The sequence below is a fragment of the Canis lupus genome, chromosome 34 (assembly GCF_003254725.2).
Source record: "Canis lupus dingo isolate Sandy chromosome 34, ASM325472v2, whole genome shotgun sequence".
NCBI classification, from domain to species: domain Eukaryota; kingdom Metazoa; phylum Chordata; class Mammalia; order Carnivora; family Canidae; genus Canis; species Canis lupus.
Genome location: NC_064276.1, coordinates 3,026,331 through 3,045,665, shown reverse-complemented (window position 1 = coordinate 3,045,665; position 19,335 = coordinate 3,026,331). Strand labels below are relative to the sequence as shown.

Below are 19,335 nucleotides of genomic sequence, written 5' to 3'. Positions count from 1 at the left end.
GACACGGCCCAGATCTCCTGTCCCTCCTGATGAATTAGCAACATTGCCTGTTATTTTCAAGCTGATTTATAGTAAATTTAAATCTGTTAATGTTCTAGTAATCTTGAAAACAAAGCACAGCAAATACATTGTTTTTGCCCCCTGCAGAAACATTTCAGTTTAAAAAAAAAAAAGAAACATTTCAGTTTATCTAAAAAAGCCCGTGTTTTATATTTTCTTCTTTAATGTCAGAAGCACTTTTATTGCAGTGTCAATGTTAATTGCCACTTATCTTAATGAGTTCTTTTCTAATACAAAATAACCTGGCTTGAAATATAGCAGACTTCTTTGTCAAAGAGAGAGAGGGCCAGGAATACTATTGGTTCCTGGGAGAAACAGGATGCTTCTTCCCCGTCTGCTTCCTTTATGCTGGTTGAAAGCTTCCTGATTTAGGGCCTCTGAGGTATGAGTTACTGCCTTCATTTTCAGTGCGAGGGGAAATTAACCCCAGTAGAAGTCATGAAATAGAACTTGGGCTCTGAAAGCAAGAAGCACCGTAGGAGTGCCTGCGGTTATTACAATTGAATTATGTGGTGGCTCACAGAATCAGTGATAGGGCAATTTTTAATAAAATGTAGCAGATAGTTTTCATTTAAATTTGATTTAGTTTTAAGTTTATAGGATTTTAAATAAGATAATTTCCTACTTATTTCCTAGTTGATACTCCCATCTCATCTCCTACCCAAGTTTCTGCTGTCTGTCTGGCTGTTGGCACTCAATAAATATTTGTTGAATGGAAGAATAAGTGAATGAAAATATTTACAACTGATCATCATAAGGCACTATTTCTCAAATAATATTAACAATTATTTTTATTCTATGGAATAATATTGTGTCAGCTAATTGAAAGAGCTACTTCACATTCATTATTTTAACCAAGTCTGATAACCAATATATTAGGTAATATTAATTTTATTTAATCATAAGAAAATGTGGAGAAGAGATTAAATACCTTGTGTAGGTAATGTATTTGGCAAGTAATAAGTGGGATAGGATGCTGTATGTGTTCCCCTTAAAAGTGGGCTTGAGAGCCCATAAAGCAGCAGATGGCATTGAGTTTTGTTTTGGTTTTTATGTTTTTTAAAAAGATTATTTATTTAATTTATTTTAGAGAAAGAAAGAATGCATGCAAGCAGGAGGAGGGGCAGAGGGAGAGAGAGCACCTTAAGCAGACTCCCTGTTGATCAGGGAGCCCAGTCACGGAGCTCAAGTGGTCCCGGGACACTAATCATGACCTGAGCCAAAATCAAGAGTTGGCCACTCAACCAACTGAGCCAGCAGGTGCCCCAGAAGGTACTGTTTTGAAAGCAATCATGCTCAAGATCCATGGGGCCACTCCTGTTCAGTCTTCCTCCCTGTGGCCCGCACCTGTTGCCAACTCTAAATGGTCTTAGTTTCTGTACATCAGAAGTAGTGCCTGGATGGCCTTTAGCTGGCTCTTTCCTTTTTTTCCTTTTCTTTTTGTTCTTTTTATTGTAGTAAAGTGTACATATAACTTATCATTTTAAGTATACAGTTTAGAACACCAATAAAAAATAAATTTATAAAAAAATTAAGTATACAGTTTAGTGGCATTAAGTACATTCATATTGCTGCGCAACCATCACGACTGTCCACCTCCAGAATGTTTTTTATCACTCAAAACCAAAACTTCGTATTCATTGAACACTGACTCCCCATTTCCCCTTCCTCCTAGTCCCTGGTAACCATTATTTTAATTTCTGTCTCTATTATTTTGACTACTCTGAGTACCTCCTATAAGTGGAATTATGTAGTGTCTGTCTGTGACTGGCTTATTTAATTTAGCATTTACTGTACTATGTGCAGAATTTCTTTTTTTTTTTAAGGCTGAATCATAGTCTGCTGCATGTGTAGATAGAACATTTTGTGTATCCATTCATCTGTCAATGGATGTTTGGGTTATTTCCCCCCTTTTTTTGCCTTTTCTTTTCTTTTGTTCCCTTTTTTTTCTTTTTTCAAGATTTTGTTTATCTGAAAGTGAGCATGAGTGGGCAGAGGGGCAGAGGGAGAAGCAGGCTTCCCGCTGAGCAGGGAGCTTGTCATGGGGTTCAGTCCCAGGACCCTGGGATAGTGACCTGAGCCGAAGGCAGATGCTTAACCAACTGAGGCACCCAAGTGCCCCTGGCTTGTTTTTTTGAAACAAGAAAGGAGGAGAGGGAGTTTCAGAGGAGACCCTGGGAGGAAAGCTAACTTTGGTAAGATGACCAGTTCCATTAGGCATAACAAATCATCCCACAATTCAATGGCTGAAAACAAGAATCATTTATTATCTCACTGCTTCTTTGTCAGGAATTCAAGACAGGGAACAGCTGGGGTGGTGGGTCCCTGCTCCACAGTGTGTGGGTTCTAAGCTGGAAGACCCAAAGGCATGATCAGCACTGCCTGGAAGGTGGCTCACTCATATGGCGGGCAGGTTGGTGCCCCCCCTACCCCCCATGTGGGCCTCTCCACAGTGCTGCTTAAATGCCTCAGGATATTGAACTGGCTTCCCTACCTCCAGAAGTCACACACTGTCACTCCTGCAGTATTCTGCTGGTCACATAGGAGGGCTCTGATTCATGTGGGAGAGACCACACAAAGGTGTGAACAACCAGGAGATGAAGGTGACTGGAGACTGGTTACCACAACCTTATTTCTGTTAATTCCAGAGACTGTGCTAGTTATATGGAGATTTCTCAGAAATGATTAAGATTGTAGAATATTATTGCTTCTTTGAAATATTTGAAAATATTCAGAAGAAACACTATAATTCTAGTCATTCACTGATTGAGCAAATATACTCAAAGTAGTACATATAGGTAAAGAGCCAGGATTTCTCCATTACATTCACTGAGAGGAATGTGAGTACCTTGAGCTAATTTTATACTACTCACATGTTCAGAGAAGCAATTTCTTTCTCATTGTGGCTTCTAAGCCACCGATTTTCAAGCATCTATTTACACACCAACTATGCTTTTTCTATAAGGTCCCTTTTATTTGATTGCAAACACCATCCTATGTTCTAAGGTTATGCCATGTTTGCTTTTCCCATGTATTAAGCAGTGGCTGGAGGAGACTATTCGCAAAGTCAAAGAGTGGCACCCCACATGTCTTTTGAAATGTAACTAGTGTAGGAGTTCCAAAAATGTTGGGAATCACTGCGCCAGGTTTCAAAGTCTACAGGACACATCCTGGGGTCTCACTGTAGCATCCTGCAGTATAGAGCAGCTAAGGGTAGACACGCCCTCACTTTAGGGGCTTCTCTGCAAATGGCCCAGTGATCAAATGCAGTTAGTTTTCTTGGTATGCTGGGTTCATGTCTAAATAGGACCCCCAAACTGGTGGCCCATGGGCCATGTTTTAGTATGAAATTTTAAGTGAGGATACAAGTTTCATCTCTGTCAATGAGATGCACTTTAGTACATAAAATATTCTGTATAGCAAGAACATTTACTTCTGAATTTCCCACTCAGTGTCTTTCTTCTCCTCCTTCTCTTTCTGTTTTTCTTCCTCTTTATCCTCCTACTCTTCATAATAGAATTACCTCGACTCTAGAACATACTTGGTTCAGCAACCCAGTTAACACGGTTGAACACAATCATCAGTACATGAAAGAATTTAGGTTATTAGATTCGTTGAGCTGTATGTATCATGAGCAATGGAAATTTCAGCTCAAAATGTATCTTTCTTACTATAAAATGCTAATTTCATCTCTATAGATGTCAGCGCCTCCAAATTAATGAGTGCTATTAGCTGCAAAATATCTCAAGAAGCAACAAAAATTAATTCCCATTAGTTACAAACTGACAGACAACTACCACCTGCCTTGTAAGACAATAAAAGTTTTGAATGCTCCCTTTTTGTTCTCAATTAAATGTTTAAAGTCAGATGGTGAAGAAAGGTGACTTATGACATCAAGTAAATTATTAAAACTGGTTTGTACGTGGAATGACCAAAGGGGATTTCAGATTTTGTTTGCAGTGGAATCGACAAGGAAGCCTTCGAGGATTGATTAATTGAGATATGCTAAAAGTGAAATAGGTTCTGAATCGTTACAACAGTATAAGTCAAAGATAAAAAAAGAGTTCTTTTAATTAAGAACTAGTCGAATTCTCTGAGACGCATAGAGCACTTCAAATGGTGCATAATTCCAAAAGTGGAATGAGCACAGCCATGTGGATGCCGATTAAATACATAAACAAAGAACCAGAATGTATTTTTCAAGGTTCTCAGAGCTACTCTGATGGATTCATATTTCTGCAAGGGAAACAAATCTTAAGTTTCTCTGGTTTTGAGAATTTATATTTTTTCATTTTTAACACTCTGTCAACATGGATTTAAAGAATGGAATATTTTTAGAATGACTTTAAAAAAGTGGTAAAAGAAAATTAAAAGCAAACCACAGGACTGAGAGAGCAGACCTACAGGTAGACAATAAAGGAAATCAGTGTTATTGTGTGTCTTTTGTCACATTAATAATCATGTATACTTATGTAAATTTTGTAGGCCTTATCTCGGATAAACGTGTGCAGAGCCAATAAACAGCCAATTTGTGTACATATACATGTACTGTGTGCACGTGTGTGTGTGTATATATACACACATAAATTATATGTATTTGTATCTATAGACATACACACAATCTATCTATACTCAGACACATAATCTATGTAGCATAACTGGGATGTCAAGATTCCCCCTGGAAGTCAACAGTCCTTGAGAAATGACTGACCAACCTAGCTGATTCCATTGCTCTGAATTTACTGGTTTCTTTTCCTGGTCAGAGCTTCTACCATTATAGCCAACTCCATAGAGACTGGACAGTGAGCAGGAAACTTCTCAGAGAAGAGGGTGTGTAACGGCTTCTGTTCCTGTTTGCTGGCTCTAGCTAGTTTGGATTTGGCTTTTTGACCCAAATGGGGTAGGAGAGTCCAGAATGCACACATCCCACTTTAGAGAGAGGGGTCTCTCAGACTCGTCCACACACCTGGAGGCCTGGCTAGTGGATAGGGGCCCTACAAGCTGTCAGCTCTTGCAGCAGATGTGGGCTGCATGCTCATCCTCCAACTTGGGGCAGAGTCCGTTTTACCAAAAGCACTTGGAATGACAGGAAAGAAGAGGTTGGTTTCCAAGAGTAAAGTGTGTATACCAGAAAAGCACAAAACAGAGATTTCCACCACCGCAACTGACGGAGGATGTGCTAATGATGAACTCGTTAGTACTCTGGGCACAGATGCTCATCAGTCACAGCTGACTATGTGTCATCCCTCTTTCCCATGGAATTGTCATGGAGGGCCCTGGCCAGAATGTGCTTCAGTATAAATGAGGTAAGGGTGTAGTATTAGAAACGAGTTGCTATTTTAAAAATGCAGTTGCTTACTCCTACAAGTGATTTTTAAGACAGGAGGCAAAGTGAGTATTCTGGGCTATGGGAAAATCAATACTGGCACAGACAAGTATTGTATGAGAACATTGCTTTCCTTTAAACTGATAAAAGGAATCCCGGAAAGGAGGCTTTTGTAAAACAAACCAAAAAATCCTTTTGCAGTGAAATCTTCCTTTCCATTTTCCAATTCTGTTTCCTGCCATGAGGGCCGGGCTCTCAATTACCCTGACTCCTTGCTCTGGGCTGGAACCCTTCCCAGATCCTGGGCCTTTCTGTCCTTCCAACCAGACAGCCCTGGCCTCTCTGCCTTCACCCATGTTTCCCATAGCTCTGACTCCATCCTTGGGTGTCCTGATGACGGGGATGTGGGGTAGAGGGGCAGGAGGTGGGGGGATGAAGTGGGGTCTGCAGCAGGGAGGCAGCCATACTGGCACAGCTGACAATGGGCCCTTCCCTCCCCACCGTAAAGAAATATTCCCAAGACGTTGGAGTCTTAACATGTTTCATCTCACAACTTTAAGAAGGAGGTGCTTTTATTATTTCTGTTTTACGTACAAGGATGCTGAGGGCAGAGCAGATAAGCATCACTCCCAGAATTGCAATTTGCTGCAGATCCCTTTCCCTGTGTGGGCTGACCTTGACCCAGACCTCCTCCGCTATCCCGTTTGGGTTGACAGTCTGTACTGCACGGCTGCATAAGATCATCCACTGGGCTTGAAAGGGGAGGACATCTAAATTTCTACACCTTTATTTAACTAAACAAAATAAAGAAATGAAGAGCTTCCATATTAACTCTATGGATTGGCCCTCTCACTAGCTCTAGAGTTCAGATCATGATGCGTCTTTTGTTGGGAGTTAACACCGTGGCAGGGCTGACGGAGACACCCTTGCTTATTACAGCACCTCACCCAGGGCCCCTTGCTGCTGTTGGGTATGTGCTGCCCATGTGAAGTTTTGGGTTATATTACCTGCCTTTAAACTATCTCTCACAATATGAACAAGGTAGCACTAATAATTCAAGCATGCCCCAAAACCAAGAAAATAGCTAAGCTCACCCATCTCTCTGTACCTGCAGCAATGAACACCAGCCATGTGAACAATAACAGATCTTACATATTCAATCATATCGTCTTCCTGAAGAACAGGTCTATGTTTAAAATTATAAACAAATCTAAACATTTTTGTTTTAACATAGCCTGTCTTAAGTTCTATCTTTGACGTACAACTAGTTTATAGAGTAAATAGTATAAATGTACACTAAAGCATGTGTAGTTCATTGAAGAGTGTCCCCCCAGAATTCATGTCTATTTGGAAGCTCAGAATGTGACTTTATCTGAAAATAGGGTTTTGGCCGATGTGATTAAGATGGTATGGGCCAGGGATCCCTGGGTGGCGCAGCGGTTTAGCGCCTGCCTTTGGCCCAGGGTGCGATCCTGGAGACCCGGGATCAAATCCCACGTCGGGCTCCCGGTGCATGGAGCCTGCTTCTCCCTCTGCCTGTGTCTCTGCCTCTCTCTCCCTCTCTCTCTCTCTCCCTCTCATGAATAAATAAATAAAATCTTTAAAAAAAAAAAAAAAAAAAAGATGGTATGGGCCCTAAATACAATGACTAGTGTCCTCACAGGAAATGGAGAGGAGGCCGGGAGAGAGAGAAGACCATGTGTAAGGACTGGGGCGCAGGCTGGAGGGATGCTACCACCATCAATGGGACAGCCGGGGCCACAGGCTGCTGGACTGTCCCCAGGAGCCTGGGAGCCCACACCAACACCTTGATTTTGGATGTCTGGCCTCAGGACTGTCAGAGATGAATTCTGTTGGTGCCAGCCCCTCAATGTGTGAGAATTTGTCATGGCAGCCACAGGAAATTCACACACTGTATTTGAACTTTCTGAGGAACAAATCTACATTTGGGGTGCAAGCTAATGCTCCATTCTGATTGCGGGAGAGGGGCAGATGGGAATACATGGAGACAGCTTCCCTCAGGAAATCCTATACCTCAACCCACTCAGGCCTCATGAGAGCTTCAAATAGGCCCTACCCCTCCATATCCAGCTCCCTTTCCTTTCCACCTGTTTTCTCTGTCTCAAAAACTTCCTGCCATATTTATTAAATGCCACCTCTTGCTCAAGGTTTGTACCAAACACTCAATTTCACTTTCTCCTCCATGATTTTTTGATCATGTCTGTCTCATTTACCCAGGGCACTGCAGTCATTTCTGGATATACCTTTCTCTCTCACATAGCTTTGAAAGCTCCTTAAAAAAATGAAGCTTTTTCATACTGTCCCCATATATACAGAGCTCATCCTAAAATACTCCTCTGCAAAATCACCTAGAACACAAGTGCCTCTCAGATGGACCTGGAGATAAGAGTCCAAGGAATGACAGCTACAAGGATCTGTCCCTGGGCCAGCTCCGGCCATGTCTTGATAAAACTTTGCTGAGGACATACATGTATGTCTTTCATATTTCCAAGGGACATGGAGCAGTGCCTTATAGTAATCACACTGGGTAACATAATTGTGACCCACAGATTTCTGTAGTATTGAATAATGGAATCACCCAACAAGAAGTGAAAGTAAAGCCCTTCACTTAAAGTCAAAAGAAAATTAAAAATTCAAGGTAAGGATAACCAATTCATAGCTTTGCAGAATGCACATGTGAAAAGACTACATTTTATTTCATTGTAAAGCTAATACTAGCATCAATATTCATAGTAGTTATGAACATAAGATTCAAATTTGGGCAGACATGGATTCAATTTCTAGCTCTCTGAGCCTTAGTTTCCTCATATGTGAAATGGGTACTATTAAGATTCATTTCATAGAGACTTAGGGAGGATTAAATTAAATAATGAGTATTTAAAAAGTTTAATGGTATTATATGGTCAATTAATCTTCAATAAAGCAGGAAGCATATACAATGGGAAAAAGACAGTCTCTTCCACAAACAGTGTTGAGAAAACTGGACAACAGCATGCAGTATAAAACTGGACCACTTTCTTATGCCAGACACAAAAATAAATTCAAAATGAGTTAAAGATATCAATGTGAGACCTGCAACCATAAAAATCCTAGAAAAGAACACAAGCAGTAACTTCTTTGACTTGGGCCATGGCAACTTCTTTCTAGATATATCTCCTAAGGCAAGATAAATAAAAGCAAAAGGAAACAATTGGGACTATATTAAAATAAAAAGCTTCTGCACAGCAAAGAAAATGATCAAGAAAACTGAAAGACAGCCTATGGAAGGGTAGAAGATATTTGTAAATGACATATCTGATAAAGGACTAGTACCCAAAATATATAAAGAACTTATAAAACTCAACACCCTAAAAATGAATAATCTAGTTAAAAATGGGCAGAAGACATGAATAAACAATTTTCCAAAGAAGACATCCAGATGACCAATAGGCACATGAAAAGATGCTCAACATCACTGATCATCAGGTAAATGCTAATTAAAACTGCAATGAGACCACCTCACACCTGTCAGAATGGCTGACATCAACAATACAAGAAACAACAAGTGGTGGTGAGGATGTGGAGTGAGGGGAACTGTCTTGCACTGTTGGTGGTGTAAACTGGTGTAGCCACTCTAGAAAACAGTATGGAGCTTCCTCAAAAAGTAAAAAAACAGAACTACTCTATGATCTAGTAATAGCACTACCAGGTATTTATCCAAAGAATACAAAAATACAAATTCAAAAAGATACATGCACCCTGATGTTTACAGCAGCATTATCTACAACAAACAAAATTAGGGAAGCGGCCCAAGTGTCCATCAATGGATAGAATGGATAGAAAAGATGTGGTATTTATATACAATGGAATATAATGCAGTCATAAAAAATGAAATCCTGCCATTTGCAAGGATATGGATAGAGCAAGAGAGTATTATGCTAAGCAAAACAAATCAGAAAAAGACAAATACCATATGATTTCACTCATAGGTGGAACTTAAGAAACATAACAAATGAGCAAAGGGAAAAAACAAAGAGAGCGAGGCAAACCAAGAAACAGACTCTAAACTATACAGAACAAAGAGATGGTTACCAGAGGGGGAGGGGAGCAGGGGGATGGATGGAATCAGTGATGGGGACGAAGGAGGGCACTTATCATGATGAGCAGTGGGTGTTGTATGTTACTGAATCACTATATTGTACACCTGAAACTAATACTGCATGTTAACTAACTGGAATTTAAATAAAAACAAATAAATATTTTAAAAAATGTTTAATTCTGAGTATAAAATATATTACTTAATTATTTTTAATATCATCGTTACCATCATCACTGTCACCAACATCATTCTCATCTCACTCTCCAGAAAATGTACTAGGAACCTCGGTTGCCCCAAGGGAACACTTGCTCTCTTCCTGCACTTCTGGTGATACAGAAAACGCCTAGGAAGGCCACTGGCCACTGGCCACTGCATGACTCCAGAGGAGGGCCCTGGTAATGACTGTTCAGGGAAGGGATGCAGCTAGCACAGGGACAGCAGCTTGGGCCCTGGAACTGTCTTCAAGGGCTGTCCTTGGGAAGAGGGCTCAGCACATTCTCATGTGATTTCAAAGGTCAGGGACCAGACCAGGGAATGAGCTGATACGAGGCACAGATTTCATATCAATATAAATTAATTTGCAAGGCTTGAATTACTCAAAATATTAATAAAATGCTTTTATGAGGTGAGTGGCCTGTGGCTAGAGGCATTCAAGTCAATTGTTAGGCTTGCTTTTAACCTAACTGTGTAAATGGCTTCCAAGTGCTCTTTACACTCTGATGGTCTTTAAATTGTGATTGCTATATTTTTCCCCCAGTTAAATAAATGATTAGTGAGCATTCGAACCAAGTGAAAACCAAGCTCTCCAGAGATTCCACCACTGGAGAGAACTGGGCAATGGAAAGCACCATATAACTGTTTTACTATGAACACTTCAGCTATGCTACTTAAGTTACATGACAATGCTTTAAACTTTAACAAAGATTTTTATTTTTTTTTAAGATTTATTTATTTATTTATTCATAGAGACACAGAGAGAGAGAGAGAGAGAGGCAAAGACACAGGCAGAGGGAGAAGCAGGCTCCATGCAGGAAGCCCGACGTGGAACTCGATCCCGGGTCTCCAGGATCACGCCCTGGGTCGCAGGCGGCGCTAAACCGCTGCGCCACCGGGGCTGCCCTAACAAAGATTTTTAAAAATAGTTTTCAAATCTTCATCTTTTTTTTTAAAAAAAGATTTTACTTATTTATTCATGAGAGGTACAGAGAGAGAGGCAGAAACACAGGCAGAGGGAGAAGCAGGTTCCCTGCAGGGAGCCCAATGCGGGACTCGATCCCAGGACCCTGGGATCACACCCTGGGCCAAAGGCAGATGCTCAACCATTGAGCCACTCAGGCACCCCTCAAATCTTCACCTTTTATAAAGCATTGTTGCAGTACATTTTGTGTCCTGAGTATTCATTCACTGTATGCTCTATGCTTGGTTTTGTAGTGGCCAATGAAAGACAGTATTTGGAAAACATTCTTAACCTAGGCTTACCCACTGATTAGATATTTATGAGCAGCATTACTTAATAATATTTACTTCTAATACAATATCCAATAGTAAAATAACATGAGTAGTATCTTAGAATAGATGAAATATAGTAGAAATGCCCTAGGTGATTCCTTAGAAAATATATATTTTTATATTATCGTTCAAATATTGTGACTTGAAATGAAACAACTACAAGTCTGATAGAACCAATGGAAAGGCAGTTGCAAATCGGCGCCCCAGTTCTGAATTAAAGATGTGCTTCTGTATTTATTTTCTGTTATGTTGAATAACAAAAAGAAGAAGAGTTTAACTTGAAACCATGTTTATCATAAGTTGGATTCTTTTTGCATGTTTGCAAAATCGCTGGAAATAGTGTACATCAAGAATTACAGTATCTCGAAAAGAGATTAATCAAATATGATTTAAAGATGCTATTTTTGTTACAACCTACGCATTGAGTTCTATCGGTAAATGTCTAACCCATAACTTTCCTTTTATAGACAAGAACATTTATAGTACTTGTATCTTTTTATTTTTATTTTTTTAAAGATTTTACTTATTTATTTACTTAGAGAGATTGTGTATGTAAGAGGGAAGAGGGGCAGAGGGAGAGGGAGAGAAAGAATCCTAAACAGACTCTGTGTGAGTGCAAAGCCTCACATGGGGGAGATCATGGCCTGAGCTGAAATCAGTGGTCAGATGCTCAACTGACTGAGCCGCCCAGATGTTCCCTATAGTACTTTTATATACCCAAGTATATAGATCTTGCTTTATGTTTTTCTAGTTATTTCATCAATCAGAATCAAAAGAAGGATGCTATGACTTATCACCCCAAACATTACTGAAACCTCTTTCATACAATTTGATGTTAAGATTTTTACTTGACCTATAAAGTCTAAAACCAATCATATATAAAATTCAGTTTTTGGTTTAGCACTGAAAATATATTAGCTGTGTCAACTATCCTTAAGAGGTTCACATTTTCAAAAGAAGAGATTCACATTTTATGGAAAATAACACGCAATTAAAAAATAAAAACTTCTTGGCAAATGTGCAAAATTTATATATATATGTATATGAATATACGTCTATATTCATAGATATGTGAATGTAAATTTCCTCAGTGGTTGCTGACTTTAAAAAGGAAATTAGATTGTATCATATCTCTATAGAAAAAGGTTTTCGTGCATTCTTTTTTGGAGCACAGCACGGAGGCAGCCACATAGCAAAAAGACCAAAGTTTCGCCCCCATATATGACTGGGCCAAGCAAGGTAGAAAAATCCAAGCCTTCGAACCAATGTTTTACATCCTATGGCTTAAAGGAATTAAGAGCTAACTAAATCTCTGGTTTCAAGTATAATGTATTGGAACGATCCTGATATCAAATTCTTCTGTTAAAATACACTACTTTTGGGCAGCCCGGGTAGCTCAGCGGTTTAGCGCCGCCTTCGGCCCAGGGCCTGATCCTGGAGTCCTGGGATCGAGTCCCACGTCGGGCTCCCTGAGTGGAGCCTGCTTCTCCCTCTGCCTGTGTCACTGCCTCTCTCTCTGTGTGTCTCTCATGGATAAATAAATAAAATCTTTATTTAAAAAAATACACTACTTTCTGGAAGACTTCTCATTAAGTAATATTAAAATTCTTCCACTGAGAAAGCACACCGGTCTGCAGTAAGATGCATAAGACAGGTATTAGAAAAGAAAGCCAAAGAAATGAAAACTAAGACAAAGACCACACATTCAATAAGCAATTAGCTGAGCAAGGAGACTGATTCAGACAATTTCTATCATTTCCTTCATTATTCCAAACTCCTACACACAAACACACATACTACCACTCGTTCACCCTCTGAAAAGAAAATCTTAAAGGATGTGAGTCTATTCCTTCCTTTTCTTTTTCTTTTTTAGAAAAAAATAAAAAGTGTTCATGCCACTCCATGCTGCCATGTCCTAAGAGTATGGACTCTAGCCCACATACCCACCTGCCAGCAACGCAATCTTCAATGTCATTTAACACTCCAATTCTCCATTTATTTAAGCCACTAAACCTATCAGTTTCCTTCCTCAAAGGAGAATTACATCAAAGATGTAAGTAAAAGTGCTTTGAGAATTATAATGTGCTATAAACATATGTTGGGAATAGTAGAGACTTACATGATCTGGTATTTAATGATAAATAAAACTTCAACAAATTCTCTTTAAAAACTTAAGCTTGAAAGAAGTATAAGGACCGAAAAAGTTTAAACCATAAGCCATAATGCCAAAATAAACAATTTTGAATCCCGAGATTAAACCTATTAGTTCTAGTAACAGTCACCTGATAACAATCAAAATTCATTATTAAAAGGGAGATGCAAAAATCTTGGTATAAAAGAAGCATTAGATTTTGAACTTGAATTTTAGATTTGAGATGTCTGTCAATTAAACCTGACACTTTGACATATTCCTTTAATTTAGGAGAACTCATAAGGCATTATTGTATTTTTAAACTCCATCCATTTTGCATGATGCTAGACGATTACTTCCTTTTGTATCAATTAGCTCACAACAATATAGTTCTGGTTCTGGATATGGCTCTGTTTTGTTGGTATATCTGTTTTGTTGGTATATCTTAGGATGGTGGTATGATTTTCTTTTCAAATTTAACACATATTTAAGACTAATGACTAGCATCCCTGAAAATAACTGAATCTGTAATTCATATAATGCAATGACTTGCAGATACATTTTACGCATACAAAAAATTAGCAGCCAATTTTCTCTTATTTATGATAACATTTCTTATTAGTGTTTCCTTGTTTGGTTTTAGAGTGGGCGCACAGTAAATATAAGTGATATAATCCATAACTTAAAAAGGTAAGAGAGCCATGACAGTATAGTGAAAGAAGAAAGAAAAGGCTATAAAAATGACAGTAACATGAAATGAAAAGGATACAGCATTTAATAAAATAAAATGCATTTAATATGCATTATAAAATAAAGAGGCTAAGCTGTAGCTAGGGAAACAAATAAATAAATGTGGTTTCTTACTAATCAAATTCCCCTAATATGAAACGTAAAACCTTTCCATTGGAGATAAAACGTTTATCCTCACTTAAATATACAATGTCAAATAAGGCAAAGCCAATTCCACTACGTTTTTTTCTATTTAGCACTTCCTGAGTTTACTATTCTTCTATTTCTATACATTTTCAGTAGCACATCAAGAACAATTATTAATTAATTAATTAATTTTTAAGAACAATTATTTAAAAATAGAGAGTGCTGAGTTGTTATCTGAAGAACATTTTAGCTACACAAACCAAAAGTACTTAAGCGTGTGGGGCAGATTTCAGGACCTTTGAAACTGAAAACCTGGATAAGCAAACACTGCACAATGTAAATGTAGGTATACTTCTTATTTGTAATGGTTAACAGCGAGTTACAATTTTTTGTAAAATTCTGTAAAATTTGTTACGATTTTTTTTTCTAATGGAAGTTCCACCAAATATAATATTTAACATGGGCCCTCCAAGGCGGTCTGAATAGTGTTAAAGTAGCTATCTCAAGGAAAAATACCGTAAAATGGTCCCATTCTGCCTTTTATGTTTGTAGGAGTGATTTCCTTTCACAGAAGGATCTGTGAAACCCCTCAATACAGTACATATGCACTTGTGTGCTCTAGCAGAAAAAATTCCTTGAGACGAATTTTAAGTATACCACCAGAGCCAAGCGACAAGCCCCGCTATAAAGAAATACCCCAAATCTGACATATCTACAGTATTCACAGATGCAGATATATATTTATGCGACTCTATCAGCATAAATCAAACCGCTATGAATAAAACAACATTTAACCAATTCTAACTTCAGAAGTAGAGCACCACTAAATTTCTCCCACTGCTGGAAAAAAGGAAGCGAAAGGATACATAAGAATTTTTTTGATGTGCTCTGCCTGAGTTTTTATCAACACCCAAACAACTTCAACCTAATGTTTCCTTTCAGACCCAGAGAAGTAAAGGTACCTGGATATTCAGAATCTTCAGTTTTTGATATAACCCGGAAGGCATACTACTGCTTTACCCTCTGAATTGGAGAAGCGCACATGCAGGGTGACGCTGCCCGGTCCCCGGGACACAAGAACGCGCCTCGACCGCGCCTCTAGGGCCAGAGGACGCGACCCCAGAGCCTCGGCTTCCACCGCGGGGCAGAGGCCGCCCCAGACCTTACCAAGGGGCTGGCGGCGCAAGCGCCCGCAGATGCCCTGGCCGAGGACCGTCATTGGCTACCGAGCCACAGAAGGAACCGGAGGCCCGGCGTCAAGGCCCTCGTCGCACCCCGCGCCAGGGATCCCCGGTCAACCCCTTCGGCTCGGCCGGCGACACGCGCGCCGGCTCGGGCGCTCCAAGGGCCGTGCGCGAGGCCCGCGCCGCGGAGAGGGAGGAAGGGCTGTGCACCCACCTGGGATCTTTCTGGATGCTATCGACGGACGGGGACCGGGCCAAGGTGCCTTCGGGCGGGAGGGCAGGGCCGGATTTGCTGTAGGGAGACTCGACGGACGGACAGTACTGCAGCTGCCGGTAGGGGTCGGCGTAGCTGGAGGCCGGGCCCGCGGCGAAGCTCGCCCTCTGGAAGGCGGCGCTGGCGCTCTGCGGGCCGTGCTGGCTGCCTGCGCGCTGCAGGGGCCCCGGGTCCACGCCGGGGGACGACGGCGCTAGGGCAGAAGGAGGCGCACAGTGAGAACTTGGCACCCGCTCCCGGAGACGGGGAACCAGGTCTAGGCAGGGGGAAGGCCACACACACAAGAAGAAGAAGAAGAAGAAAAAAAAAGAGGGCTCGGAAGAATAAAAGAAATAATTCGTCGTATTTGAGCCAATCCTTTTGGTGTTAATCCAGCATAATGATAGCCAGCATGCTCTTTCAGAAACAAGCCTTTCGGCCACTGGGGCCGGGTGGGGGGAAGGGCATCTGCTGTGTGTGGTTCACCAATACCCAAGGGAGTCAATTCCACGTCAAACCCAAGCCCAGAGGATCCGTAGGGAATCGTCTATGGGGGATCACGGATAGTTAGTACTTTATTGTTCAGGTTGAGAAAATTCAGGAAGCGTTCACTCAGATGATGTTACAGTAATTTTATTAAGGGAGTAAAACAAACTTTGTACAGTAGTTACTTTTCCCGAGTAAAAGACAAAACGGTGTGCATGGGGGTGGAGGTGGACAGAGGCAGGCCTCCCATCTCCACCACTAGTCCCGGCCCTTACACACAGGGCTGCTCCGGCTCCTGGAAAGCTACTCTCCAAGGTCTTCTTATCCCTCTTCTTCAACTAGAGCTGTCAGATTAACATATTCGGTGAAGGGGAGGCACGTGGGAAAAGGGAAGACCAGCCCAACTGCAACACAAACTAACGAGCCAACTTGGCTTTTCAGAAGTATCTGCATCTTTTCAAAATGTCTAAATGGTTTTGAGAAGATGTTTTTTGCACCAGTTACTAAAGTGAGTTTAACTAGTTCCAAACTGAATTTCAATTCTGTTTCCTTTGTGGATTCCAATTTTCAGTTCATTTCATGGCGTTCTTTTATCGGGCTCTCAAAAATATTTGGCATCTAAGGTTTAAGGAACATATACAATGAAAATAGCATTTCTTTTCGTGTTAAAAGAATGTGGCCAGTTATGAATTGCTGCAACAATTGTTAGCCATGACCAATCTTGGACAGTACAATTACTTTCTGGCTTTGCAGATCAAAACATCCAAAATATAGCCAGCATCTGGGTATGACCATTTATACCATGGGGGCTCTGTACGAAATAAGGTTTCAATTATAAATCACAGCCCTCAACTCTGACTTCCTGAGTGCTTATTATTAGTGACATTAGAGCTTATTTTGTCCTCTCTCACATTAGGGGACATATGCCAAAAAACGGTGTCACAGTGAGCAAACAAATTGTTAAAAGAAGTTAAGGAAATTGTGTCAAATGACAAAAATGTTGTAAAGTGAACCGGTGGAAAACATTTCAGTGCCGAGAACCGAGTTTTAATTAAGAGTTCAGGGCTTCTCATTTCCAATGAACTGTAATACTTAATCTTACAATAATTGAAATTAGTAGAATAGCCACTGTAGCACGGTAAAGAGTAGAAAAACATTCAAGAAAAACTTTCTAAACAAAACAAAACAAAACAAAACAAGGTATGTATATTCTGAGAAGCAGTCTTTGAAATGATGAGGCTTGTCCTGACGGATTAAGTTCCCAAATGATCCGATGAGACTAAGAACATTAAGTCTGGAAAGAGAAAAATTTGTCTTATGTCTTTTTTGCAATTTCTGGAGAAGTTACATCTTCTCCAAAATATTACACATATGTGTAATTAAAATTCATGTCTTAAAAATTTATGAACAGTGTGCTTTATATTACGGTGACAGGGGTTGAAAATTTAGGCCAGGCATAACCTTGCTTTTGGAGGAACAAATGCACAGTGGTAAACAAATTTCATTTTGTAGAAGAGTTGTGACAAGCTAGGCAGCAAATCCAGGGCAAAAAAGGGAAAACTAAATACACCTAACATTTTCCAGATAAATGCATTTTTTTCCTTTCAGGAAAGTAATATCTACAGTTAAGCTTGATTACTAATATCAGAAAAGACATCCTTTTCTATACAAAAGTGTTATTATGAATACAAGAAGTACAACGATTAATGGAAAAGAGGACCAGAGATCCAGAAATAAGAGATCCAGAAATAAGACTGAAGTCTGAAAAAAAAAAAAAAAAAAAAAAAACTATACTTGTTGAAAAAACAAAAAAATAGTGTAGGTAAGGCAAACAGCCTGACTGGCCCTACCAAGAAATTCTCAAGAGAAAACTCTTTAAATTGAAAGAGAATATTATGAAAGTTGTTTTAAAAAGACACTCCCAGCAGCAAAGACTCTAAGGACACTGGATTCAAATGGGGAAGCGGGGTGTGAAATGCAGCTTATCATGCAGAAACAGGGAGGCACTGGCTCAGCACAGCAGGAGAAAGAAAAGGTGGAGGTGAGTTTATGAACAGTGTTAGGCTCCTACTCCCGCTTCACTTTGGCCTGTTTGGGGTCAGAATCATGGAACGCAGTCAGAGCTTGGACTCTGAAGTTAAGAGTATTGGAAGAGTATTCACACCCAGGCCTTCTGGACAATTCTTGGTATCAGTCAAGTGAGCTACAGAGCTTTGTAACCTCTGGCTTCCTGACTGTGGCACCAAGAGATCCAAATGGCCTCATGGGATCATTATCTGCTTTAAAGGCACTAAACATGTCATATGCAGAAACTGTTGAACAAATGAACTATTGCTATTTTTACCATTAATATGTTGAAATCAGCGAGCGTTAGAAAAAGGGACTGTCCACACTGCACTGGGGTGGACACCCTAGCCACTGAGTATCTGATTTTAGAGCTCCTGCAAGGGCTTTTTTCCCCTCCAATGACCCTATAAGCGTGTCATTCACGCTTCACAGGTGGGAAACTGAGGCATGGAAAGATTATGTAACTTGCTTGAGTTTTCCCAGTACCTAGTTAGAGAAAGGATTCAAGCCCTTGTGCCTGCTTCCAGGGTTTATACTCATAACCACCACTATAAACTGGACCAAGGTTTAAAACTACAAAATGCATGTTAATGCATTTTACTGACATGGTGGGGAAACTTATGAGGGTTAAAATTAAGAAAATGTGTGCTAAAGGCACAGAGGATGGATGGGTTTATAGTATGAATATTATATTGAAAAAGTTGTTAAAAATTGATGTGCTAATTTACACCACTTGTCATTAAATTGAATTTACTTGGATATGCAGAAAATATCGAGAAAAATTCTTTACATAGAAAAATGTTCATGTCTAGAAAATGTGCATTTCTAGAAAATTGAAGAATAGGGATACCAACCTGCAGTTACCTTAATTTTAAAATGTTGTGAATCTTAGTTTGATCATTGATATCACTATATTAAGAAAAAAGAAGGTGGATTCTGAAATCCAAGATGGGTGAACAACTTCCAAAAAGGTCTCATTAGAAAAATCACAATTGCATTTGTGGCACTTGCTAAATGGTCTTTCAGAAGCACCATTCCTGAATCTACAGTTTAGACTTTGAGGTCACAATAAATAGGATGTCTGATGAGAATTTCAAAAATAGAATTAGAATTCAAATTGGTCCTGGCAAGTGATAAAAAAAAAAAAAAAAAAAAAAGGAACAAGGCTGATCAGTGCAATGACAATAATGTAAAATAGCAATACAAATGGGGAGAAAACGAAACTATAGTCAAGTGTAGGTCATGTGATCGTCTTTAAGAAAATGTGTGAGAATCTAACAGATCTCCAATTAGCCATCGGTTATGGAACAATGCAACGCCTTATATTTTCTTAAGTGTGACATA

At 39.8% G+C, this 19,335-nt stretch overlaps 1 protein-coding gene across 5 annotated transcripts in view; it reads right to left on the bottom strand.

The window, feature by feature from the left end:
- CTNND2 (catenin delta 2) overlaps positions 1–19,335 on the bottom strand; it is a 924,458-nt gene that overhangs the window by 354,859 nt on the left and 550,264 nt on the right. For all 5 annotated transcript variants that reach the window (XM_025451313.3, XM_025451315.3, XM_025451314.3 and 2 more), the window contains one exon: positions 15,400–15,652. In XM_025451313.3, the coding sequence (XP_025307098.1) occupies positions 15,400–15,652 (253 nt within the window). The remainder of the gene's footprint in view (positions 1–15,399; positions 15,653–19,335) is intronic.